The 25,713-nt window shown below is 54.1% G+C and overlaps 2 protein-coding genes across 6 annotated transcripts in view; one reads left to right on the top strand and one right to left on the bottom strand.

The window, feature by feature from the left end:
• Nucleotides 1–25,713, top strand: part of ECE1 (endothelin converting enzyme 1) — a 112,005-nt gene that overhangs the window by 7,221 nt on the left and 79,071 nt on the right. The window lies entirely within an intron of this gene.
• LOC122241542 lies at nt 20,904–24,768 on the bottom strand. Of its 5 annotated transcripts, none has more exons than XR_006221767.1 (5): nt 23,523–24,768; nt 23,179–23,310; nt 22,865–23,013; nt 22,418–22,548; nt 20,904–21,684 (listed from the first exon to the last, which is right to left on the bottom strand). XR_006221767.1 is itself a non-coding variant. In XM_042998073.1 (4 exons), exons 1-3 carry the CDS (start codon nt 24,420–24,422, stop codon nt 22,891–22,893), a joined length of 1,155 nt encoding a protein of 384 aa, XP_042854007.1. In that variant the 5' UTR covers nt 24,423–24,768; the 3' UTR covers nt 21,705–22,548; nt 22,865–22,890. The 5 variants fall into 5 exon arrangements, 3 of the variants coding, with proteins under 3 accessions (XP_042854007.1, XP_042854008.1, XP_042854009.1); XR_006221768.1 differs by having other exon boundaries at nt 22,486–22,548; XM_042998073.1 differs by lacking the exon at nt 20,904–21,684 and having other exon boundaries at nt 21,705–22,548.

Here is a 25,713-nt window from a genome sequence, read left to right as displayed (position 1 = left end):
CGAAGTTCGTGAGTTCCAACCCCACATCGGGCTCTGTGCTGGCAGCATGGAGCCTGCTTCAGATTCTCTCTCCCCACCCCCTCCCTCTGTTCCTCCCCTGCTTGTGCTCTCTGCCTCTCTCCCCCTCTCCCTCCCCCCCAAAAATGTATACACCGGCAGAACCAGGACCTAGATCAAAACATAGGACATTTTCTCCTCCCCGGAGAGGTCCCATATACTCCCTTCCATCCCTCTCTGTGACAGGTGGCCACTAATCTGCTTTATGTCACCCTAGGTTTGCCTGGTTTTGAACTTTATCTGCATGAACTCATAATAGGTACTCTTGGGTCTGGTTTCCTTCAGCCTCAGATAACAGTGAATGGTGTTCAGTTTGCCCACGTTGCCGCACATGCCGGAATGTGCTCCTTTTCAGGCTGCACGGTGTCCCATTGGGCAGAGGCACACGTGCATCCACGGATGACACTCCTGCCTGGGCAGCTGTGACATTCCTGTTTTTCTCTTGGTGGACCTACACACTCCTTTCTCGCGGCTGGATCCTGGGAGTAGACCTGCAGAGTCAGAGGGTCTGTGTGTATTTCACTGTCATGGGACCCACCACGTGGTTCTCCAGGGAGGTGTCTGTTTCTGCGTGTGCTGTTCACCTCTGCCGACAGGCCCAAGATCTAGCCTGGAGTAGACTCTTGATGAATGTTTTTTGAAAGGAGGAAGGAATGTGAGTCTTTTCTTTGTCCAGGTGGTTCAGATCCACTCTGCCAGCCCTCCTCTGCCCTCGGGGCCTGGCAGTGCTCTCTCCCTAGAACCTGGGCTTTGGGTTTCCCCTGTCATTTCTCAGGGGAGGGAGGGGCCTCTGGCTCTGGAGACCCCAGACCGTGAGGCTCTGCCGGGCTGTGTAACCTCAGGTAGATCCCTTCCCTGCCCTGGTCCTAGGTTTCTCCTTCTGCACAACATGGGGTAGATTGAAGGTTTCCCCAGCTCCCCAGTTTCTAGTGGGCTCCCTTTATTTGGGAGGCATTCACGGCATGCTTCTTCATCTCCAGGATTGTACCTGCCCCACTGGCGAGCCCCAGCTGCCCCGTATCTCCAAAGAAGGACCATTGAGGAAGTAGGCAGGCCCTTCATTCTTGCTATCCTTGGTAGGGGCCTCACTGTGAATAAGTCCTCTCTGGGTGAGAGCCCCCCAAAGTGGGCCCCTGGAAGCCTTGTCCACGGAGGCTTTGCAGAAATGGCCTTGGTATCAGGAAGACCTGGGTCTGCATCCTGTGTGACCTTAGGCAAGTCAGTCCACCACTCTGAACTGCAGCATCCTCACCTGCACAGTTGAAAGGATGAAATGAGGTCCCACCTCATTGTAGGGACCAAAGTGGATGAGGCAGTAAAATCCCTGCCCTTGAGGAGAGGTATTCTAGGTGAGGGAGCCAGAGACTACACAAGCAAACCAACCAACCACAAAGATCACTTCGGAGAAAGGGAAGAAAACAGAGTGATGTGGTGGAGAGTTAGCTGCGAGGTGGGGAGGGAGCTCCTCAAATGGGTGGGCAAGGAAGGAGGTGACATTAAGCCGAGTCCTGAAGGATGAGAAGAGGGCAGCTGGGCAAAGATGTGGGAGAGGAGAGTTCTGAACCGAGAAACAGCAGTGCAAAGGGCCCGAGACAGGGACATGCGGTTTGGATGTTATGGGCAGTAAGAAGGCTGACGTGGCTGAGCAGAGAGAGCAAGGGAAGAGGGGTGGGAAAAGGTGGGCATGGAGGGCCTTGTCAGGTGTGGGGACAGGGGCTGGAGGAGTTGGCATTTCATCCTAAGAGTGATGGGAAGCCACTGCTGGGCTCCAAGCTGGTGTGTGTGTGTGTGTGTGTGTGTGTGTGTGTGTGTGTGTGTGTGAGAAAGAGCGAGAAAGAGAGAGAGTGTGACTGGTTTTGGCAAGGTTCTGGCTGCTGTGCGGATGAACCGCAGGGGGCAGGAGTGAGGCAGCGAGGCGGGCGGCAGGTAAAAGGGGAGCAGGACCCTAGTACTTTGACCTGTCCTGAAGGGGAGACTTCTCTTACGCTAGGATCTGAGATTTTAGCAACTACTTAGAAGGATGGAGAGAGGGAGACAGGGTATCTCAGATGGCACAGGACCTTCTGGCCGCAGAGCATGGTGGGCAAAAATCGCCTTTGGAACCCAACAGAGGTTCTCGTCTTAAAACTTCCCCTTGAACTTAGCCCTCCAGAGTGAGATCTCGGGATTCTCCCAGAGCGACCGCTTTCCCACCACCCCAGGTCACGGGGACCCAGAGAAATGAGCCGGAAGGGCACAGAGCCAGAGCCTGCCTCCCCCACTTCCGCACACCCTGCCGAGAAGTGAGGGCAGAGGAAGTGGTGGCTGCCCCGGGGATGCCCGGCCCCTCTGCCCTCTGGGCTCCCGCTCCCACGGCCCGGCGCGAGGGAATCTTGTGGCTTTGTGGTTCTGGGTGTTCCAGCTGCTTCGGATCATAAGGCAGCCGTGAGAAGGCACTAGCTCATCTTTTTCTGCATGGCTGCTCCACTTGCTGCTGGGCTTCCCAGAGTGGGGGGGGGGGGTTGGGAGACAGCGAGAGGGCGTGGCAGTTCGCAGGGTCACCGAAGGGCTGAGACACCTTCTGGACCAACCTCTCCTGGGGAGACAAAGGCTCAGGACAGAACAGGGAGGAGATTTGCCTGAGGCCTCACAGGGAGTTGGAAGCAGGACTTAGATCTTCATCTCCTGGACTCCTAATTCAGTGCTCTTTCTGTTTAACATGTGGGTTTTACAGTCAACAGACGTGGTTTCTAGTCCCAGCTGGGTGACCTTGAGCCAGTGACTCTCTGAGCCTCGGTTTTCTGCCCCGTGGAAGGGGATAATAGTACCCCCTTTCTCATGGATTGGTTGAAACGATTCATGTAAAGCTCCTGGGATGGTGCACATAGTAGGTCCTCTGTAAGGGGGAGCCGTTATTAACATTATCACCGTTGTGGCTCTGTCATTCTAAGCCTGGTGACGTGCTGGGAAGAACAGGTGTGTGTGGCCTTCTCTTGCCCTGATTTCTGGTTCTGGTGAATGCACTTAAGCAGGGGAGGGGAGGAAATTCCACCATCACCCCACCCCACTGCTGCTTGCTTATTTTACTTTCCCATATAGTTAGGAGACCCTTTAACAAGGTTCTTAATTACCAACACCACCCCAACACACACACACACACACACACACACACACACACGGCTCAGGTAGGCTGGAGCTGTTGTGTCTGCCTCCAGCCTGCACAGGGAGCCGACATAGACTAAATGCAGGCCTAGGATGGAACATCGCGTGGCTTCCCACCTTCTGCGTCAGGTCCCTACCACACACTCGCTGATTCCTGTTTGTACGGTGGGGCCTAAGGGTTAAGAGCAGGGGCTATGGGATTGACTTGAACTTGAACCCAGCATCCACCCACCACTTAGTTGTTGTAAAGGGCCTTTTAGCAGGTGAGTTTTTCTCTCTGAGCCTTGGGCTTCCCGCCTGTGAAGTGGGGGTCACAACTTCCTCCCTGGGTGATGGCAGACATGAAATGAGAGACGATGCCATCGGAGCATGTGTGGTGCATATACTCAGTGCTTGACTCAAAGAGGCTCTGAGGGTGTCACTCAGAGCAACATTGACACATGTCCCAAATCCATTAAGCCTATTCCTCTTTCCACAGCTATCCTTAGATGTTTTCTCGATCACCCCCCACCCACCTGTCATGCACTCCCACAGCCCCTGTCACTTCCCACCCCGACTGCCTTCTGTCAGGGCGTAAGTCACCTTGGATGCAGTTTTCCACCCTGTCACGTCTCCCTGCGTCGACACAGATCAAGAGCTTGAGCTCTGGGGCCAGCCTGCGTAGGTTTGAATCCCAGCTCTGCCAATTACCTAAGGAACCTCAAGCAAAGTCCTTAATTTTTAGCCTTTGTCTCTGCCTAAGGAAAATGGGAACCATAATAGTACCAAACTCAGAGTAATTCCTGTGCAGTGTAGGATCCAGGCCTACCATACAGGAAGTGCCTAGTATATGTTAACTGGTTTTATTCCCAGATGGAGTTCTAGTAGTGCCCCTGCCTTTTCCGCTCTGTATTCCTAGCGCCTGGCAAGGGTGGGATCGGGAGGGATCTGGGGCGGTGTGTAGGGGTGTGCGTTATGGGCAACGGGGAGTTGCCTTACCAGTGAAATGGGCCTCCCTGGAAGGACTGTGCTTGGGGCCTTGGTCAAGGACTCAGGTTACATGGCGAGCTTGTTTGCTTGGCAGAGATCCCCCACAACCCTGCTGTGTGTCACCCTTCACTGGGAGGACGTGCAGACACAGCTCTTCCTAGGGAGCCCCAGTCCATGAGTGAGACCGGGCAACACGGCTCTGATACCGTTAGACCACGATCGATCAGCACGGGGCCGGGCCCGCTGCTTCAGGGGAGACCTGCTGGGCCCGGCGACACCTGGTGATTCCGTGGGCGGAAATGATAGAATATTAACTTCTGCCTACATTAGGGTGTTCTTCAGTAATCTTTAGTCTTTTCCTGCCAGCAGTGTTTAATAGCTTAGCTATCATGTGATGATAATGGTGTTTATTGAGTTACTTGCTGTGTGCCAGGCACGATGCTGAATGTTGTATGTGACAAATTCACTTAGTCCTCATAGCAACCCTGTGAGGTATTTATTATCAGCCCCATTTTATAGGGGGTGAGACGAAGGCACAGAGAGGCAGTGTATCTCTTGGAGTCAGTAAGTGGCAGACACAGCCCATTCTTAGCTACTGTGCTAGAGTGCTTCGTCTATAACTGACTTTGCCCCACAGCCCTTATGACCGACCAGGCAGTCTCATGGACTCTGAGCACTTCCCCTTCCATGGGAGGCCTTGCAGTCAGCACAGGTGGAGGAATTACTATTAGGTCTTTCTGCACAGCCTTCCTTAAGCGTCAGCTCCGCGACGAGCAGATTCAGACCTCCAGGAGAAAGGGATCTGGAAGTTAAAACCCTAAAAAAACAGAAGAGCCTGTATCAGGGAGAGGCACAGGGAGTCAAGTAGGAGGCATTCAGTGGGGAAAGGAAGGGAGCTCAGAAGGCTGAGAAAGTTGGAATTCAAATTGAATCAGCATTTGCTGAGTGCATCTTTTGTGCCAGGTGTGAGGGTGCCCTCAAGGAACTCCCAGGCCTGTGGCAAAGATAGACAAGTCAACAGGTAAATTCCTGAATAGTATTTGAGTGTGTGGGCAGGAGCCTTTGAGGGCCCGGAGAAGTGGATGGCTAAGTTGGCCCTGGGAGGTGATACTTGAGTTGGGTCTCGAAGGATGAGCAGGAGTTTGCCAGCCAGGTGCAGCCAGTAGTTGGCAGAGCGAGAATTTAAACCCAAACAGCTTGTCTTCAGAGTCTGTGTTCTCACCCACCATGGCTTGCTTGTCTCCACTACTCTGCAAGGCCTGACCCTGAGAGATGTGACCCTTCTGGTCCCAGGTCCCTCAGTGTGGGCCCTGGGCAACTATCTAGCCGTTTCCCATACAACCCCTGCTTCTGTTCCTTGGAAACCTGGCCGACTCTCCTTTTCTGCAAAGGAACTGGGTGGTTGACCAACCTTTCAGAGAGGGTCTCTCTGCCTGTTCTAGGTGGCCAGGAATTGTGGTGTCTGAGAAGGACCCAGATTCCACCACCAGTGCTCTTGTGGCGGCCCAGGAGGCTTGGGGAGGTAGTGAAGCACTTCCTGTTTTGTTTTTCACCCTCCCCCCTCTTCCTCCCACTGAGCACCTGAAATGTACTTTGCATAAGGCACTTCCTCAGATTATCCCAACAACCTTGGCAGGTCGAGGTTGTTTGTCGCCATTTTAAAAGTGAGGAAGGCAGCTCAGAGAGGTTGGGCCACATGTCTGAGGTCCCACAGCTAAGCAAGTAGGTAGAAAGACCAAAATTTATACTGTGATTTGTCTAAGCCCAAGGCCTGTGCTTCAGCCGTTAGGAAGCATACCAGTTTCTGATAGACTGTGTGCCTTTCTGCTGACTGATGCTTTAACCCTGTTATAACAGATAACCTCTGGGCTTAGAAGCAGGGCCCCCAGGAATTGCCGGTTCCAGGTAATAGCGATACGATTGCATTAGTTGCCATGCTTCTCAAACTCGAGTATGCGTGAAAACCACCAGAGATTCTGATTGCTAATGCAAATTTCATTGCCCTTGTCCCAGACATTCTGATTCAGTAAGTTTGAAGTGTAGGGACCTACATTTCTGACACACTCCCAGGTTCTGATGCTGGTGGGCCATAGATCACACTTTGGAAATCCTGACGTATTACATTGTCTGCTCTGGGCTCCGTGTTGTCCTGGGCATTTTATTTTGTCTTTCAGCCGTCAGAACATTGCTTGGTGGCAGAAATTGATGCGAAAGGAGGCAGGGTGTCCTGAAAGAGATTTCTGCCAGTCATAATGAAGACATTTTTTAAAAAATATTTATTTTTGAGAGAGAGAGAGAGAGAGAGAGAGAGAGAGAGAGTGTGTGTGTGTGTGTGTGTGTGTGTGTGTGTGTGTGAGTGGGGATGGGGCAGAGAGAGAGGGAGACAGGATCCAGAGTGGGGTCTGCACAGCAGTGAGCCTGATGCAGGGCTCGAACTCACTAACCGTGAGATCATGACCTGAGCCAAAGTTGGACGATCAACCGACTGAGCCCCCCGGGCACCCCATAATGAAGACATTTATAACCAAAGTGTCCAAAGTTTTAATTTAATCCTCAGATTAACAGGATCAGCCTGGCTGGCTCAGTTGACTGAGCACGAGACTCTTGATCTTGGGGTTGTGGGTTTGAGCCTGATGTTGGGTGGGGAGATTATTTAAAAATAGGATCGGGGCGCCTGGGTGGAGCAGTCGGTTAAGCGTCCGACTTCAGCCAGGTCACGATCTCACGGTCCGTGAGTTCGAGCCCCGCGTCAGGCTCTGGGCTGATGGCTCGGAGCCTGGAGCCTGTTTCCGATTCTGTGTCTCCCTTTCTCTCTGTCCCTCCCCCGTTCATGCTCTGTCTCTCTCTGTCCCAAAAATAAATAAACGTTGAAAAAAAAAATAGGATCTTAAACAAACAAACAAGATTAGGAAACTGAGGCTCAGAGAAGTTAGGTGACTTGCCCAAAGACAGTTTGTAGTAGCAGAGCTGGGATTATAACCCAGATGCCTCAGCTGCCAAGGCTGCCAAAGTAACCCCCACACTGCCTCTTTTGCAGACTCTCGCATACAGATTCTTGGAAGCACAGAATCTAGCTCCTCCCACCAGGTAAATATGGGAAGATTAATGGTGACAATAGCTACCATTTATTGAACACCCATTATGTGCAGGCATAAGGTAGAGAATGGTGAGCACACAGACATGGTCTTAGGTAATCTCATGGATCTCTAATTATTAGCAGGGTGCTATGTGAGTTTATATCAGAGGGGCCCCTCCAAGGCAGAGGCTCAGGGGACCAGCATCAGGGAAGACATCTGTGAGGAAGAAATATTTGAGAAGAGATCTGAAGGATGGGGTAAGCTAACCAGGTTAGAAGATGGAGAGAAAGATTCTAGGCCAAGGGAATAGCATGTGCAAAGGTCTTGAGGTAGGTGACCTCTATAGCACGTTCATGGTAGCTGGAGTAGAAATCAAGAGCAAGTGTGACCCAAGGTAAGCTGAGAGGTAGTCAGGGGCTGGGCCCCACAAGCAGTGTAAACCAGGTAAGAGACTTAGGCCTCATCCCAAGAGCAGTGGAAGTCTCTGTGTGTATGCATATGTATTTTCAAATGAATAAATTTTAGGCTTTTATTTTCTTTGACACCAAAGACCCCATTTGAGCTGGAAAAAGAACAGAAGGCAAACATTTATAACCAGCAGGGTGGAGGGTTCAGCGGGGCCTGGAAGGGGTGCCAGCAGGGAGGCGACAGGATCTGACTTGCCTTTTTATCAAACTCACTCTGGCTGTCCGCTGGGGATGAGGGGGCAAAAGTGGGGGTGGGAAGTGGTTCAGCCCAGGCCGGTGGTAGTATCGGTAAGAGAGAGAGGCAGACGGAGACACTGAGGGGTAGGATTGACAGGGCTTGGCGATTGGTTGGGGTGGGGCCAGGGATCCAGCCCACTGCTCTGACAGGTGGGAACAGAGCCTCCAAAGGTGTGTGAGCTGCCGTGGGTCAGGGTCACGTAGCTCAGCATCAAAACTCCTGACTGACCCAGGGCCTTCCAGGAAAACTCTGACTCAGGGCCCCGATTCCCGGCAGCTACTTCAGCAAAGTTCTTCCAGGCTTTCTGGTGGCTGTGCCCCCTCTCCGTGTCCCCCCCCCTCCCAAAGACTCTGGTGGCTTCCAGGGAGGGGGATGCTTTGTGCGCACAGATTCTGTCTTTGAAGCCTCTGTTGGGGGAGGGGAGAGGGGTGGTGCTCTGACCTCCAGATTCTTTCTCTGTGACCTCTGCACTGAAGCCCTCCCCAGGCTTTTGAAGGAGCCCACAGAACCCGGGCTGGGCGGGGGCTGGAGCCACTGTGTACAAACAGCCCCTCACTGGGTGGGGTGGGGTGTTCCAAGGCTTGGGGGAGATGCCCTGCCATGGGGAGAAAGGAGTCACAGAGCCAAAGCCTGGGCCTGCCTCGTTGCCCAGTGGGGTCTTCCCAGAGGCCAGCAGATGCCCTTTCATCCAAACCTCTGAAAGTGGAAGCTGCTGGCTGCCGTTTTAAGATTTCTGTTTTCTTCCCCTAGTTAACCTTGTCTGGCACATAAGACCACTGAGATGTTCAATTAAATGACTTTCCAGCTCTGCAGGTCCCCACCTCCCGCCCCACCGTGGTCTAAACCCTCCAGGGATCCAGGATCCAAGATAACTCCCCTGTCATGAAACTCATCCCCTCTGTTTCTGAGCCCCCATTTTTCTTAGGATTTGGAATCTCTTTGGGGTTCAGGCTCCTTTTTTTCTCATCAGGGTCTGGAGCCCACTCACCTCACCCTATTCCCTGAGCATTGCCCTGGAACTTGGACCTGGGCCTGATCTCTGGGGGCTGGGTCCGCTGCTGTCCTAGAGACCCAACACCCACAGTCTTCTGGGTTCCTGAATCTCCCCAGGGACTGGCCCTTTCTCGCCCTGACACACAGTAGGCACTCAAGAAATGCCCTCTCTTCCTCCTGCTACCCCACCCCCAGGCCCTCGCTTTGTGTCGTCTCCTTAGCCTCCTCCCCCTCCCCAACATGGGTATTTTTGCTCAGGGAATAGTGCTCTGTGGGGCAACTGAGCCTGGAAAGTAGCTATTGTTGGCTCAGAATGTTGGGTGGAAGAAGGATGAAGGCTGAGAGGGGCAGGAAAAACAGATCTACCCACTCAGCCCCCTGGTCCTGCTGGGTCAGGGTGAGGCAGGTTTAGGACAAGTCTAAGAAAGTTCCCTTCCCACATTAGGGAGCTGCGATCTGGAAATCACGGCACTAGTGTAAAATGGGCAGCCGGTTTGGAAATGAGGTAGGTTAGTGTAAGAGCCACGAGTGGCTTCATGGAGAAGCCAGGATCTCCTTGAACCTCTGGCCAACATCAGGAGGACAGTACCGGGACCCCTTTATAACTCTTTGTAACACCTGTTCTCATTGTTCTCTGACCTGTCTGCTCCATGGAGCAGGACGTAGGAACCACGGTTCCCTGAGCATTAACTTTTGAGGGCCCTGGGGGAGCAGCACATTTCATTTCATTAGGATGGACTCTCAAGAGATGGGTCCTGTTGTGTCCCCATTTAACAGATGAGGAAGCTGAGCCTGGGTGAGGCAAGGCGACTCCACAAGGCCATGCTGCTTAGAAGCGGCAGACCCAGTATCGTGGCCGACTCCAGAGCCAGAATTTCTTGTAGGGTCCTGTGGAGTATCCAATATCAGGGTGGAGGCTGGGTGTGCTTATGGCCTAGGAAGGCCACTGGGAGGGACAAGAGGAGGCCGGCAAAGGAGGACGAGCAGAAGGCTGCTCTGGAGCCCCATCTGGGGTCTCCCTGGAGGGGAGCAGTTGGTACCCTCGGGGGAGGCAGGCAGCCGGAAGCACATTTGGAGCTGCCTCCCAGCCACTCACACCCTTTTGCCTCTTGTCTCTCCTGGAGGGGAAGTCCGCCTTGGCACGCCTGCCCTCGGCAGATGCCAAGCGAAGGATGAGCGGAGGAGGGCACAGCTTCATGGGGCCGAAGTAGAGAGGGGCTCGGGATGGAGGACAAGCCTTCTTGTAGCCAGTCTCGTGTTCATGTGGTCCCTGGGGACACATCTCTGCGTGTTGAATGCCAGCTAAAGGAGAAGTAGAATTTAACATCTAAAATTACCCTTTGCAGTCAGTTCCAACCCCCAGCTGCTGTGTTGTGCTTCTTTAAAGAATAAAACCCAGAACGAAATGCGAGTGAGCATTTGCACTGGTGGTCTCTGATCCATCCACCGAAGAGATTTCTTAATGGGAACCGTTTTTCCCTTCTTTGGTGGTTTGCGCGTTCACCCGCTGTCCCCAGGTGGCAGTGAGTCAGCCGTAAAGCTCATTCAGGAAGCTCCTCTGGACCTTCTGCATCAAGGAGTTTTCTTCTGCATCAAGGTCCGTTTGAGCAATGCCAGGCGACACCCAGTGACATGCTCCAGGGTGGGTTGGGAGATCCTCTGGCTATTTGTGTGTGCCACCTCCGCCTCCGTTTGTCCCCTGACTTCCTGGGGCCCTGAGCCACTCAGCCAGCGCGGGCAAGCTGATGAGTGATCCTCGGGTTCCTCCAGCCTGACTCAGCCCAGGCCTGGCTGTCTCTGGGGAAATGTGAGTCATTGCTTCAACCCTGAAATGTTTCTCTTTATGTGGAAAGAAGGGGGAAAGGTTCGGGGGTGAGGAGACCCCCTCTTGGTCCCCTCCAAATTTGTTTCTCAGCTACGAAGAGTGCCGTAACCGTGGATGGAGGGGGCAGCCTGACGCGGTTAAGTCACTAAACCGAATCTCCGCGGCCATCGAGGTCATCCTGGACAGAACCGTGCTGGGCTGAACAGGTGGAGGGACCCTCCTGTCGACCAACACTGGCCCCTCTCCCCCTTCCTCTGCCCACCCGGTGCCCTCAGGGGGGCATGCGGCCCATTCTGTCCCTTAACCTCTCGAACCTGATCGAGTTAAGAAGGTACATGGAGGGAAGGTACGGCAACACCCTACTAATTAGTAGCGGCTGTTGGAAGGGTTTGGAAATCTGGCTTCAGCAAAGGAGTGAGCCGAGGTGGGTTCCATCAGTTAGTGACGTCTGCCAGGGCCCGGGGTGGGGCGGTGGGGCTCCTAACCACCTTCCCCAGAGAGGAACCGAGGGGCCTGTGTCCAGTTGTAGGTCTGGGAGCCCCCATTCTTTTCTAGGTGACCTTAAGTCAATTGTTTTAACCTCTTTAGGACTCATCTGTAAAACAGGGCAAATAAATACCACCCACAGTTGTGAAAAATAAATGAGAAACCACCTGCAAAGTGTTTCCTTTGAGTCTTTACTTAGATGTCGCTTGAGGGTGACATTAGGGCCACCCTGATGAAAAATGCCCACCCTTCCCATTTTCCGTCCCCCCTCCCCTGCCCCCCCACTTGATTTTTCTCCTTAGCACTTACCATAATTCAGTCCCCCTGCCTCTGCCTTCTCTCCAAGTTAGCGTATCCACTCTTGAGGCTTCATGCTTAACTTTTCTTTATTTAATTACTATTTTTTAAATATTTATTTGTTTTTGAGAGAGAGCACGCACATGCGAATGGGGAAGGGGCAGAGAGAGAGAGAGAGAGAGAGAGAGAGAGAGGGAATCCCAAGCAGGCTGTTCACTGTCAGCCTAGAGCCTGATGTGAGGCTCCAGCTCACTAATTGTGAGATCAACACCTGAGCAGAAATCAAGAGCCGGACACTTAACTGACTGAGGCACCCAGGCTTTTGTTTTATTTTATTAAAAAATTTTTTAAATGTTTTAATTTTACTTTTGAGACAGAGAGAGACAGAGCACCAGCAGGGGGCAGGGGGGTGGTTCAGAGAGAAAAGGAGACACAGAATCGAAGCAGGCTCTAGGCTCCAAGCTGTCAGCACAGAGACTGACATGGGGCTCGAACCCACAAACCGCGAGATCATGACGTGAGCCAAAGTCGGATGCTTAACCAACTGAGTCACTCAGGTGCCCCTGTTTTTGTTTTAAATAAGCATCTGATTTTGAAATGATTGCAGATGCACAGACAAGTTGCAAAGATGATAAGAATTCTCGTGTACCCCTCACCCAGTTTCCCCTAATGGGAACGTGTACTCGACCACAGTGCATCTGTCAGCACTAGGCAACTGACAGGGGGACATCACAGTTCACTAAACCACACACTCTACTTGGATTTCCCCGGTTCTTACAGCGAGGTCCTTTCTCTCTTCCAGGATCCCATCCAGGGCATCACAGGACATTTAGTTGACCAAGTTTTTTCAACATCATGCTTCCCTCCCTTCCTCTTCCTCCCACTCCTCACCCTCGCTGGCCTCTGTCGGCCACCTTTGCCTGGATTAGGTCAGAGCCTGCTTTCTGGCCTCCCGGCCTCCAGCCTGGCCCTCCAAGCTTTCCTCCTCAGCCATCTTTCTGAGACATATGGCTAGCCCGGTCACTGCCCTGCTTCAAACCCTTCCATTGCTCCCCATGACTCTGGGAGCGAGTCAGACTCCTTCATGGGAATTCTGGGGTGTTCGAAGCCCGATTCCGTGCCTGGGCCTTGCGTGTTTCTCTACCTCTTCTCTGGCCTTTCCCCAGCCTGTCCTCCCTGCTTCTCCCACACAGCCTGCTCAGCATTCCCACCTCCACCCCTTTGCCCTCTTTGTCAGTTTCCTGCCGTCAGGCTGTGAGCCCCACGAGTGTAGAGACCTTGCCTGGCTCGTTCGCCACTGTCCCTGTGGCACCTTGGACAGTGTCTGGCATGTGGTAGGCACCTGACAAATACCTGTGAGGAGGGCGTGGGGGCAGGTAAGCTCTTGATCAGATCATCTCAGACAAGCATGAAACTGCAGCAGTGACAAATGCCCTGAAGTCCTGGGGCTTGGGGGTGGGGCGGGGTGGGATTTGACCTCGTAAAGGTCAGAGGGGGCTTCTCTGCAGACGTGACACTCACTGTGATCTGAAGGAGAGGTGAGGTTGATTAGGTGGGAGGGGAGGAGCATTCCAGGCACAGGGAACAGTGTGTGCAAGGGCCCTGGGGCTTAAGGGATTGGAAAGGACGAAAGAAAAGCAGAGTCACTGGGGCCTGGGGTGGGGAGGCTGCAGATGTTGTGAAATGAGGCTCACCAGGGTGGCAAGGCCAGAGCCTGGGGTGCCTGTAGTTTTATGTTTAATTTTGGAGCAATAAGGGACCATTGAATGGGGTCAGAGAGTGAGAGAGCGTAGACAGAGAGAGAGATGGTGGGAAATAGAAGGAAAAGACAGGAAGAGAGGAAGAACTGTGACTTTGTCCCTGCATCCGAGCTGCATGACTCCACACACGTCGTGTCGTCTGCCTGAGCTTCGGGCTCCTGGTCTGTAAAGTGGGGGCAGCACCACCTACTTTGCAGGGTTGTTGGGTGGATGAAATGCCAGGCACGGAAAGCCCTTTACCGGAAAGCCCTTTACCCCGTCATGGTGCCTAGTCCAGCGTCTGATAAATATCAGGTCTCTGCCCTCCCTCTGTCACCCACCCCCACTTACAAGCAAGCTGTGACAATCATTAAAAGGCCCTCGTTCACAGCTCAGCTGTCCTCTTTGCTCAGGGCTCTTCCTGGCTCTTCCCTTCTTCCCTCCTGTCTCAGGAGCCAGGTGGGTCTCAGGAGCCCAACCAGACCTGCCTCCTGCTCTAACCAACAAGACCCTGGGATCCCGACGGCCTGTTTCTCCCAGAGTGCTGCACGGACCAGTGAGCTATGGGAAAGCCAGCTGGTGTGGAAAGGTGGTTCTGATAACTCACGCGTCCGCCCCGCCCCGGCCACCTGTCCGCTTGCTCTGTGCTAGCAATGACCGCATTTCCCAAGGACCCTGCTGTAGATGCTCTGTCATTGTTACCCTGTTTAAGCCACAGGCAGACATACAAGGCACAAATCAGTGTCTGCTTTTCACGGATGAGGAAACTGAGGCCCAAAGAGATGACGTGATATCTCCAGGTTCCCGTAGCTTGTTGGTAGCAGAAATGGATTGAAAACTGGTCTGTGTAACTCAGAGACCCACCATCCTGCACTGCCCCCTGTTGGAGATCGTTGGAGATCAAGGACACTGGGATTAGCAACCAGTGTTTCTTTTTTAAAAACTTTTTTTAAATGTTTATTTATTTTTGAGAGAGAGAGGGGAGCATGAGCAGGGGAGGGACAGAGAGAGAGAGAGAAAGAGAGACAGAGGATCTGAAGCAGGCTCCATGCTGACCACCCTGAGCCCTATGCGGGGCTCGAACTCGTGAACTGCGCGATCACGACCTGAGCCGAAGTCGGAGGCTTACCTGACCGAGCCACCCAGGTGCCCCAGCAGCCAGTGTTTCTTAATGCAGGTGCTGTTGGCATTTTGAGAGAAGCAGTTTGTGTTATTTTGCAAGACTGTTGCACACACTGCGGGAATTTAACAACTGTGGCCCCTGGGATTAAATGCTCGTACTCCCCAGTCATCTAACAACCAAAAATGCTGCCATGTATATACCGAAACTCCTCAGAGGGGCAGAACTGCCTCAGATTGAGGCCCGCTGATAATCCAATAAAAGGTACGGTAACCTTAATACCAGCTAATATCGAGGGTTTCGTATGGGCTACGTGCTTAACCTACATACTTTCATTTAGTCTTGTCAGATATAGGTACCATTAATAGACCCATTTTACAGACGAGGAAATCGAGGGTCAGAAACAGGTTAAGTGATTTGCCCAAGATCACACATCTCATTAGCAGTAGGATTTGAACTTGTGCTTCTGTCTTAAAGAAAAGGCCCAGAGAAGGCAGATGCTTTACCAAAGGTCACACAGCAAGTGAGTATCAGGGATGAGATTTGAACTCAGGACTTGTAGAGCAGTGTTCTTTTCATTCTATACGAAGCTTAGAAGGACAGAGACGAGCCCCGCTGACTGGCTGCTGGCAAGAGGAGCCACTGGCCCGTGGATGAGGGAGGATTTCTGCCACCCTCGGCCTGGGCCCAGGCTCTGGGGACCTTGAAGTCTTGGGTCCACCACCGTCCCGTCCACCTAGACAGCTCTCTTGTATTTGCTTGCACCCCAGTGCCCTCATTCTTCTCTGTCCCTCTCTCACCCCTGACCTTGTGCCCTGGCCTGGGCCCATCACCTGCATCTCTGACCTCACTCCCCTCCGTCTCGGGAGCTGTCCTTATCTTTTGTGGGGTGGGACAGTGCAGAGGCTCAGGTGACAAAACTGGTGTGCCGAAGTGCTAGCTTGACACCAGCCATGGCCTGCAGGCTCAGGAAGTGTTGGCCGACTCTGAGCCCCCTTGTCCTTCCTGACTCTGTTCTCTGGCTGTCCCTCTGTCTGTCCTTCCTCTGATTCTCCTCACCGTCTCTAGCTGGCTCACCGTCTCCTCGCCTACCCGGCTGTTTAGGCCAGCCTCACTCCCAGGGCTCAACAGCACCACCTCCCGGTCTTGTGTGCCGACAGTTCGCACTGTCATTTTTGTCGCGGGGTCTGGAGCCTTGGAATGGGGCGCATGGGAGGAAGGTCCCTGGCATAGCCCCACTTTGAGCCCTTGGCCTGCCTTGTGCCCTGGCCTGGTGAGAGAAGCTGACTGGCCTTCTGCCCTCACAGCGTCCTCTGGTGTTTCCATGGCACCCGTGCCGCCAGGATCCCCTGGCTTCTGCCAGGCAGAGGACCACCGAATTCCCCACAGGGTGCCCGCAGTCATGGAAAGGAAACGTCTGTTAGGAGGCCAGAAGTGGGCAGCACTGACCTGTCCCTAACCCTTACAGAGGGGAGCATTTCTCAGCTCAGCGAGGGTGTGGGGTCTTGTGGCTTCACCCCCACATACCCCTGCCCCCAGCCCGTCTCCCTCGAAGCCACCGTGAGACTTCGCTCTGAGCCTTGGTTTCCTCATCTGTAAATGGAGATACGATACCCATCTCAGAAGTTGTCCGGTTGCGCAGGTGAGCCATGTGGGGGCAGTGGTCAGTGAGCCTGGGGAAGTGCCCTGGGAGCCTCAGGGAGGCGGGGACACAGGTCCAGACCAAGGAGAGCTAGCCAGGGACACAGCTCTGTTCCATTCGGACTCGGGAATCAGGCGGATCTACCCCTTTTGAGCAGAATGGTCTTGAGGAAGCGCCCTTCCCTCTCTGAGCCTCAGTTTCTCTTTCTCTAAAATGAAGATAATGCTTCCCGCGTGACAGGATTTCTAGGAAAACAGAATAAGAAAAGCCCGGTGCCTGGCCCAGTATACAGTAGGTGCTCATTAAGTGTCGATTACTGTTGAAGGCACTGACTGGCCACAGGGAAGGATATCTCCCGTGGTCAGCCCTGTCTGCCCAGGCATAGATCCCTAACAGACCCCCTTCGTGGGCAGGGCTGCTGGCGCCCCCGGGACTTGTGTCTCCCATGAGGGATTCCTCTTGTGTTACTCACACAAAGACTTCCCCAGGAAGGCCGAGCCCCTCTCTGTAAATGTCCCAGCCTGTTATCTGGCCTTCCCTGAAGGTCCTTATCGATTTCTGGTTTGTGTTAGGTTGTTTGTGTCGTGTCTTATCTCTCTCAGGAGACAGGGGCAGCCTGGTGAGTCAGAGTGGCCTGGGTTTGAGTCCCCAGCTCTGTCACTGATTGGCTGTGGGACGCCACCGGGCAAGTGATATCACCTCTCAGAACCTTGGTTTCCTCCTTTATAAAGTGAGGATAATAATACCTCCTGCACAGGATGGTCACGAAAATGCCTGCCGGAACCTGGCACGGGACAGGTGATGCATCGCCGAGGGCTTCTCCAAGCCTTCTTCCCCTTCTCCAAACCGGGAGGCCCACAGCAGCAGCAGGCCCCTGTGCCCTCTGACCCAGGGCAGGAGAAGAACGTTGCCTGCGATCTGCCCCAGACATTGGGGTAGTGGTGGCAGCACAGCTGAGCCCCGGGCCGCTGGCAGCTCCCACTACTCCCGTGGCCTAGAGGAGGCTGGGACCTCAGGAAGAAGCGTCCCCACAATGGTGGAGGGGTGGAGGGAAGACACCAGTGAGGTTCCTGCAGGGACATGGGCGAGTGTGGAGGTCAAGGGCACAAGCTGTGGATCGGCACACACTTCCTCCAGCTGCCAGGGGGCTGTGTGACCCCGTATACGTGACTCAACCTCTCTGAGCCTCAGTTCTCCACCTGAGAAATGGGACTAATGCACCCTATCTCCTAGGGTTGCTGTGTGACGTGATGAGATCATGCATGGAAAGTGCTTGGCACGATCTGGCCAGGAATTTCCTATTATTTATTTTTAAGACGTGCTCTCGGGGCCCACTGACTTTCTAGCTAAATTCCTGAATTACCCGTAAGACAGTAATCATTTTTTTCTTTTCTTTTCTTTTTTAATTGTTTTTAACGTTTATTTATTTTTGAGACAGAGAGAGACAGAGCATGAACGGGGGAGGGTCAGAGAGAGGGAGACACAGAATCTGAAACAGGCTCCAGGCTCTGAGCTGTCAGCACAGAGCCCGACGCGGGGCTCGAACTCACGGACCGCGAGATCGTGACCTGAGCCGAAGTCGGCCGCTTAACCGACTGAGCCACCCAGGCGCCCCCAGTAATCATTTTTTAAGAGCTTAGTTTTTCAGTACCTTCCATGAGCCAGGCACTGTGCTTTGTGCCTTCCTCACACTACCCCGTTTAATTTTCACTGTCCCTGTTGTCCCCACTTTATAGGAAACCGAGCCTCTGAGAAGTGGGGTGACGTGCCCGAGCCAGGAGGAAGCCCGAGCTTCCCTGAGTGTTCTCTCACTTCGCCCCGGCTCTAGAGACAGCTGTGGACTGGCTTGGGGTATCTTGCCAGGTAGCAGCTGGACGCAGCAAGTCCCAAACACAATTCATGGGGAGAATCTATAAACAGAGGATCTGGAGTAGGGTGGAGGCCTGAGGAATGAAGACCAGCCTGGGAGGCAAGCGGTCTGCGGGAAGCTGGAGGCAGGAGCCGTGTGACTGTGGGTGTTTATTCAGCCTGTTCCAGGCAGGCAGGGGGCCCCGACTGGCCAGTGTAAACATCCGGACTGCTTGTTGGCCTGGTGGGGGGCTGAGCAAGCCGGGGAACCAGCAACCAGGATCTCCTGGTGCCAGCCTGGTGCCAGGGGTACCGTGCTGGACAGACGGAGAGGCAGCATGCAGCCAGCATTTATTGAGCACCTAGTATGTGCCGGCTCATTTACACACATCTTATCACATCTTCACAACACCCCTGTTTGGTCTGTCTTATTATTTGTACTTAGCTGATGAGGAAACTGAGACCCTGGAGTTGTATGGGCTCAGCTCCGTCAAAGCCTGCAAAATCTGATGGGCCGAGAAGGGGTGTGAAAGCGTAGCATGGGCAGTATTCCCCGTGCAGCCGCCTCTGCTGGGGGCACGCTTTCCACGCACACTGTTAGGATCCTGATTCACTTTCCCACGGAGACGCGTCCATCTGGTAGCTGTAATTACCTCCTTCATTGACTTTTGAGCACATCACGGTGTGTGGGACTGGCCGGGTGGAAGAGGCCATGGGGGGACTGGCCACATCACCCAGGGAAGGGGATTTTGCCGGTTCTAGTTATGCAGGCATGTGGAGCAGGTCTGATAGATTGGGGAGAACTTAGATATCATCCATCCATTTTGCAGATGGAGAAATGGAAGCCCACAGAAGGGAGAGGTTGGCTCCCAAAGATTCACTGAGTGGCTGAGACAGAGTCTCTGTTTCCAAGTCTGCAGGGAGGATACCCCTAGTCCAGGCTGCTCTTTATTTTTTTAAAAATTTTTTAAATATTTATTTGGAGACAGAGAGAGACAGAACATGAATGGGGGAGGGTCAGAGAGAGAGGGAGACACAGAATCCAAAACAGGCTCCAGGCTCTGAGCTGTCAGCACAGAGCCCGACACGGGGCTCGAACCCACAACCCGTGAGATCATGACCTGAGCTGAAGTCGGACACTTAACCGACTGAGCCACCCAGGCGCCCCGGGCTGCTCTTTATTAACGAGGGTGGGACCGGGTTAGGACGCAGCGGGGATGAAGTCAGTGTGTTATCCAGATGCATCACAATCTCAAATAAAATGTCACAGCCACTCGCCCCCCCCCCCCCTTTGGCTGCCCTCTTGGGCCCCAGAAATGTCCCTGGACTCTCGGGAACTACGATAAACTCTTTCACGTGTGCCGGCAGGGTAGCCTCACTGGGTTCGCGTGCCTGAGGGCCTGTGTGAAGGATCCTTGCTCCTGTCTTCCTGCCGCTTTCTGCCCAGGTCCTGCCCTGCCCCCTACACGTGTCCCCTCACCCTACTTCATCTTGGAGTCCCAACAGGACTGCCATCTTAGGTTGTACCAAAATCGGGAGGAATCGTTTAAATACATAAATCTTTAAATATGTGTCTGGACACCTGGGATGTGCCACCGGACGCCTTTGAGCTGCACCTTTGGGACGCAGACCCTGTCCGCAGGTATCCTCCATCCCCACTCATAGAAGGAGGTGGCACGGCGGCCCTGAGTTACAGTTTGAGGTTACATTCCGAGCCTGGATTTGAACCAGGAGACAGACGCCTGGGCTCCATGCTCTGGGCCGTACCTGCTGATACCTGGGACCTGTGAGAGTTACTCCAGAGGATTTATTTGGGTACAAGGTGGCTAAGACTCCTCCTTGAGAATGATGAGCGGGGTCTCAGGAGTGGCTGGGGAGGACTGGGCAGGGAGGAGGCCAGCTTTCCTGCCCAGCTCACAAAAGGGAGGGGTCCCCAGAAGCCCAGGAACAGTCTGAGAAGAGAGTGGGAAGTTAGAGGGAGTCCAGCCAGCCCAGGCCTGTGACTGTACGTATCCTGGTCAAGGGATCAAGGTTGGCCAATCCCCAGAGCCCCAGATGCGTCACCAGTTAAGAATCACTGAAGGCCGCTCTGGCCTCGAGACAAGTAAACCCTCCCCCCCGCCCCCCGCCCCCAGTCGGAAGCCTGTGGACTGATGCTTCTTCTCTGCCTGTTCATTTTAGGAGATACCCCCACCCCCACCCCCGCCAGCAAGAACAATAGCGGCTGTCATGTGCCAGGCCGCCCTACTGTGCACAGGCCCTTTACAAACACAACCTCAACAAACACAACTCTTCTCAGAAGAGTCCTGGGAGCTGTTACGATCCCCACTTCACAGAGGAGGAAACTGAGCTCATATAACAGCAAAGCACTGGTCTGGCTTTGAATCCCAGTCTGCCTGTCTCCAAAGCCCCATGCCTTCTTTTGGTGTGTGACACAGTATTTCAGACACATGAAAAGCACAGCGTTCAGTAAAAACAAACATTGGCCAACCAACCATCCAGTTTAAGAAATAAAACATTCCAAATGCAGTTTAATCCCCCAACATGTGCCTACCTGATCCCATTCCCTACCACCCTGTCTTCTAGAAGAAACTACTTCTGTGAACGACTGCCTTGCTACCTTGACTGGATGTTTCTGCCTCCCCAAATGGTACACAGTATTGCTCACGTGCTTTAAAACTTTGCATCGTTAGCAGGAAGCTGTGTTTCCTTCTGCAGCTGGCTCTTCCCTCTTCTGTCTGTGTTTGTGTGCAGTTCGCGTTCAGTGCTGACTAGTATTCCACTGCGTGCACCTGCCAGGGCTTATCCGGGCTGCTCTAGACAACCGTGGGGGTTGTTTCTCACTCACTACTTCTTTTCTTTTTCTTTAATGTTTATTTATCTATTTTTGAGAGAGAGAGAGAGCACACAAGTGGGGAGGGGCAGAGAGACGGAGACACAAAATCCAAAGCAGGCTCTAGGCTCGACGCTATCAGCACAGAGCCCGATGCGGGACTCGAACCCACAAACTGCCTGGTCATGACCTGAGCTGAAGTTGGATACTTCACTGACTGAGCCGCCCAGGCACCCCTCTGGTTCACTATTTCGACGATGCTGTGGGGCTTCCTTGTCCATGTCTCTTGGTGACCACAGGAGAGTTTCCAAGGTGTATATGGGTTATTGATGTTAAGGAGTGGGACAAGATCAGATAAGCCCCCCATATCATAGGACTCTTTGCTGAGAGAATTGGCCAACAATCTGAAGGGGGCCCTGCTCTGAAAATTAAAGGCCTCTTAAGAACTCTGTTTCGTTTGCTGCTGTGAACAGCACCATGAACAGTGCCTGGCACATAGTAGGTGTGCAGTCACGATCTGTCGAGTGAATGAGTGGACGTGTGGCCAGTGTGAGACGTGGTGATGATCTCAATAGCCCGCTCTGAGGATGTGAGGAGGGCTTCTTCCATTTGACAGCTGAGCTGACGAAGGCTTTGAAGAGGTGGAGTCCCCATAGTGCCACAGCCCGTTCCCAAGTTGGCCAACTCCAGAGCCTGTACTCTTTCCCCAGCCTAGTTCTCCCCTGGGGCTGCCCATGTACACAGAGAGCATATTCTCAGAGGCCAGGAATACAGAGCAAACAGGAGCTGCTTCTAATGGCTAGTCACCTGGATACAAATGTTTAGGGCTTTCGAAGTCATCCTGGAGGCTGGTCGAGTGAGGCAGGGCCAGCTGATTGTCACTTTGGTCTGAATGCCACCATGGGGTTGGTGGTGAGTGGCACCTCCCGTCTGGGGCCGATCCACGGGGGAACTGCAAAGGTTGGGACCGTGCTAGGCTTAGGATCCAGATGCGTGTGGTGGGAGAGCCCCATCACGCAGGAGGCAGCCTGATCTGCCTGGAGCATGAGCAGAACTGCCTTCAAATCCCGGGCTTGCCACTTACTAGCTGTGTGACATTAGGTAAGTCTGTCAAGCTCTCTGAGCTTTATCATCTCCATCTGTTAAATAGGGATAGTGACTCTCTCTTGCAGAGCTATTGATAGTTTTAGAATTGAGTATAACAACCTTAGCACAGTGCCCACAAGGTTGTTATTAATTACAGTGTGGCGGGGGGGGGGAGGGTATTTTAACTAGAGATACATACAGATCACTAAAGGTGCACACAGTTGGGACAGCTTAGGACACAGAGGACGACTTCATGGAGGAGATGACATTTGGTCTGGGTTCTGAAGGGTGAGTAAGAGTTCTCCAAGCTAAGAAGTAAGTTATGGGTCAGGCAACCTCTGTATGTCCTGTATTAGACTTGGTGTTGAGAAGGGTGTCTTACAAACAAACAAATGCTAGTCAGTTTGATAGAGATACATGACCCTGTGAAGTTGGTGCAGGCCCGGTGCTGACTAAATAGACAAATTGAGAACCAGTGATGCCTGGGTCAGAGGAGCACGCCAAGACTATGGGCTGGCGCATTCGAGAAGTCTTCCTGGTGGGGGTGGAGGGTAAGAGTCAGATGGGAAAGGAACACACGACAGAGAGGGGTGCCTCACACTTGATTTCCTGGCTGGACTGGGTCAGGAAAGGGGTGTCCCCAGCCTGGCAGGGATGAAGGACAGACCTCAAGGGTCCTGGGGGTGGTCCCGCTGCATCCCTGTCACCAAGGCTTGTGCTGTTCTCTCCCCTGGAAGAGAAGAAACGTTCCCAATTGTTAATTGTGCAGTTGCAAATTGGCTCCTGGGCTGGCTGACCAGGAGCCAAGCCCTAGGGTGAGGAGGAGGAGGAGCTGGGCTGGACAACTATGGAGCCAGGAGTTCGGGGGGCCCAGGAGGGGGTTTGGGAATGCCGCTGGGTGCTGGTGACTGCCCCAGGCAGGGACGCCTCCCGGGCCAGGATTCCCACGCTGTGCCGCAGGATCCTGCGGTGCCTAAGAGCTGGGTAGACCTGGGTTTGAATGATGGCCTCTCGCCGGCTGTGTGGCCTGGGCCTGGTTACTTAACCTCTCTGTGTCTCCACGTCTCGCCTGTCATGCGGGGTAGTAGTTGGCACAGGACCTTGGAATGAAGTCCTTGCTCACGAAGTGGTGTTCGTGGCTGCTGCTGTGGCTGCTGTTACTCGTTCGCAGCAGCGGGGCCTTCACTGCCGCCACCTGCATGACACAGGTCACACTCAGGTGGAACCCTGGGGTCATTCTGGCCACCCATACTGCCTCTCCAGGAGCCAGAACGCTGCTGTGCCCGTGCCCTTAGAAGGTGGTAGAACTCGAATTCCTGTGTGCCTTTGTCTTTTTGTGAGTTATCTCCTTATTTCTTACCAGCCAGCCCCACAAAGTAGGTTTGCATCCCCGTTGGGTAGGTGAGGAAACATGCTCAGAGAGGTGAAGCCACCCTCCCAGGATCACGCAGCAGTAAGTCACAGGGGTCCACAACCTTTGCTCTTCCCACTGCTAGATGGGGGGGGAGAGCTTGTGCCGCGGAATCGTGGCCTGCGCCTTCCCGCCCTTTAGTCACCCCTCCGCTCCCTTTCCTGTCGTGTCCCTGTCTCTGGTTCTCCGCCCCCTCCTCGGCTCCGCTCTGCGCCTGGGGACCACTCTGGGCCAAGGCTGCAGATGGGGCAGCATGTGTCCTCTTGAGCCAGTACAGCCCCTGCTCCCCCCACCGTCAGCAGGAGTCGGGCCTCCTCTCCCTGCTCGGCATTTCCTCCCAGGCTCCCCCCAGCCTCCCGGGCAAGCACGACACATGTGTGGTGAGGGGGGGTAATGGGGACCAGATGCGAGGCCGAGCCTGGGGTGGGCTTTGTGAGGCGGACATTCCTGGTCACTGAGGCAACGCCAGCTCGGTAGCATCTGGTTTGGCAAGAGTCCACCCTGATTGGCCGGGGCTGCGTGGGGGCGTCACCCTCCCACGAGGCCTGGGCAGTGTGGCAGGTGGGGACCAGCACTTCCTGCTGAGACAGGATTTCAAAGTCCGGGAGGGAATAGCGGGGGGCAGAGCGGCGGAGGGAAAACGACAGGGGGTTCAGCGGCAGACAGGCTTGGCGTCTGGCCTTGGCTCTGCCAGTGGTGGCACCCACCCCACGGATGTGCGCCAGAATCCAGCAAAGAGCAGTACCGAGTGCCTGGGGCTTTCGCTCTTTCTCCTGCCACACGTGAGAGCGGTGTTCTTGGTGTCCCGTTCTCCTGATAAACTGAGGCACAGGGTGGTCGTGCCACTTGCCCAGGTCAGACACGTAGGAGGAGGCAGAGCTGGGATCCGAACCCCGGGCCTCCTGGGTCCCGAGTCCACCGCTCTCCTGCTGCCATGCCGTCCTGCCTCCCCGTGAGGGTGACGACGTACAGGGAAAGGGCCGCGCCACCTGGCGATGCTGGCTTGCCCCAGAAGCCCGTGTCGTATGGGCCTGCCGAACGGAGGCGCAGATGGGCGCCGGGAACGCCCCTGCACGTGCGGTGAGGGGAGCTGCCGGGCTTGTGACCCTCTGGGTCCTGCAGGCGGGCAGCCGGCCGCCCACTGTGGCCCTGAGAGGGGCAGGGAGCCCCACTCTGAAAGCCGTGGCCCCCATCCCTCCAGGCCCTACCGCACGCCGCACACTTGGTCCACGTTCTCTTACTCCTCACAACCACCCGCTTGACCATAGTATCGTGTGTCTTCGCAAGAAGCTGGTTGGAACATCGGTCCAACTCACCGCAAAGCTGGAGTCCTTTCCCACGGGTGCGCCAGCTTCCTGAGGGATGGGTTCCAGTGTCCTTGTCACAGGTTTTTTTTTTTTTTTTTTTTTTTTTTAAAAGATGATTTAGACGATTGCAGGCAGAGGATCCGGGTGGGATCAAAAGATCCTGGTTGGCCCTGTGGGCAACTGCCTCTTCTCCTTGTGTCTTTTCTTCCTCATTTTTTTTTTTTTTTTTTTTTTTTTTAGTGTTTATTTATTTTTGAGAGAGAGAGTGTGAGCGGGTTAGGGGCAGAGAGAGGGGGAGACACAGAATCCGAAGCAGGCTCCAGGTTCTGAGCCGTCAGCACAGAGTCCGACGCGGGGCTCGGACCCACAGACCACCTGGGCTCAAGTCGGATGCTCGACCAACTGAGCCACCCAGATGACCCTCATCTTCCTCTTTTGTTGAAAGCGGTTTACCTTCAAGGGGGCAGAGCTGAATGCCGGGAGGCCAGGGTAACTAGAGCCGTGGCCCTTTAAGACTGCCTGGTCCAGCGGGTGGGACAGCCACGTACCCAGTCCCAGGTCATCCCACGTACCCAGTACCCAGACCATGGTGGGATCTGGTGGGGGTGTGCAGGGTGCCATGGGAGCACAGGGCAAGGAATTTGCAGAGCCAGGGTGCCAGGGCCACGATGGCCACAGATGGTGTCTGTCTAGCTGCTCTTCCCTCTCCTCCTGCTAACGGCGGCCCCTTTGGGAGTAGTCAGTGCCAATCATAGGGCCTTGCCTCTTGCTTCTTCACCAGGAGGACACATGAGCCAGGCCTGGCCAATCAGACTTGTTCCCTAGGACTGTGTTTCAACACAGGGAGAGAGAAGGGTTCTCTTCTCTAGAAGAGAGGTTCTAGAAGAGGGTTCTCTTCTCTAGAGGAGAGATCGGGTGAGCCTGCCCGATCTCAACTCAGGAGGTGAGAATGAGGGTAACACACCAAGGGGAGGGGGGGGAGGGGAGAGAACCCACCAGCATCATCTGAGCTCCTGGGTCTCTTCCTGTCTCAGGCACGAGCCTCCCTCCTTTTCAGGCAGTGCAAGTCAAGGTGTTTGCTTTGATACAAAACCCAGTTCTTTCTGGATTTCTGTCACTTACAAGGCTGAGGGTCTTGACCAAGGAGGCTTCACAGAGGAGGTGACGTTTGAACTAG

Source organism: Panthera tigris, chromosome C1 (assembly GCF_018350195.1).
Source record: "Panthera tigris isolate Pti1 chromosome C1, P.tigris_Pti1_mat1.1, whole genome shotgun sequence".
Lineage (NCBI taxonomy): Eukaryota > Metazoa > Chordata > Mammalia > Carnivora > Felidae > Panthera > Panthera tigris.
The sequence above is the reverse complement of the archived record's forward strand: the minus strand, read 5'-3'. Positions and strand labels throughout refer to the sequence as shown.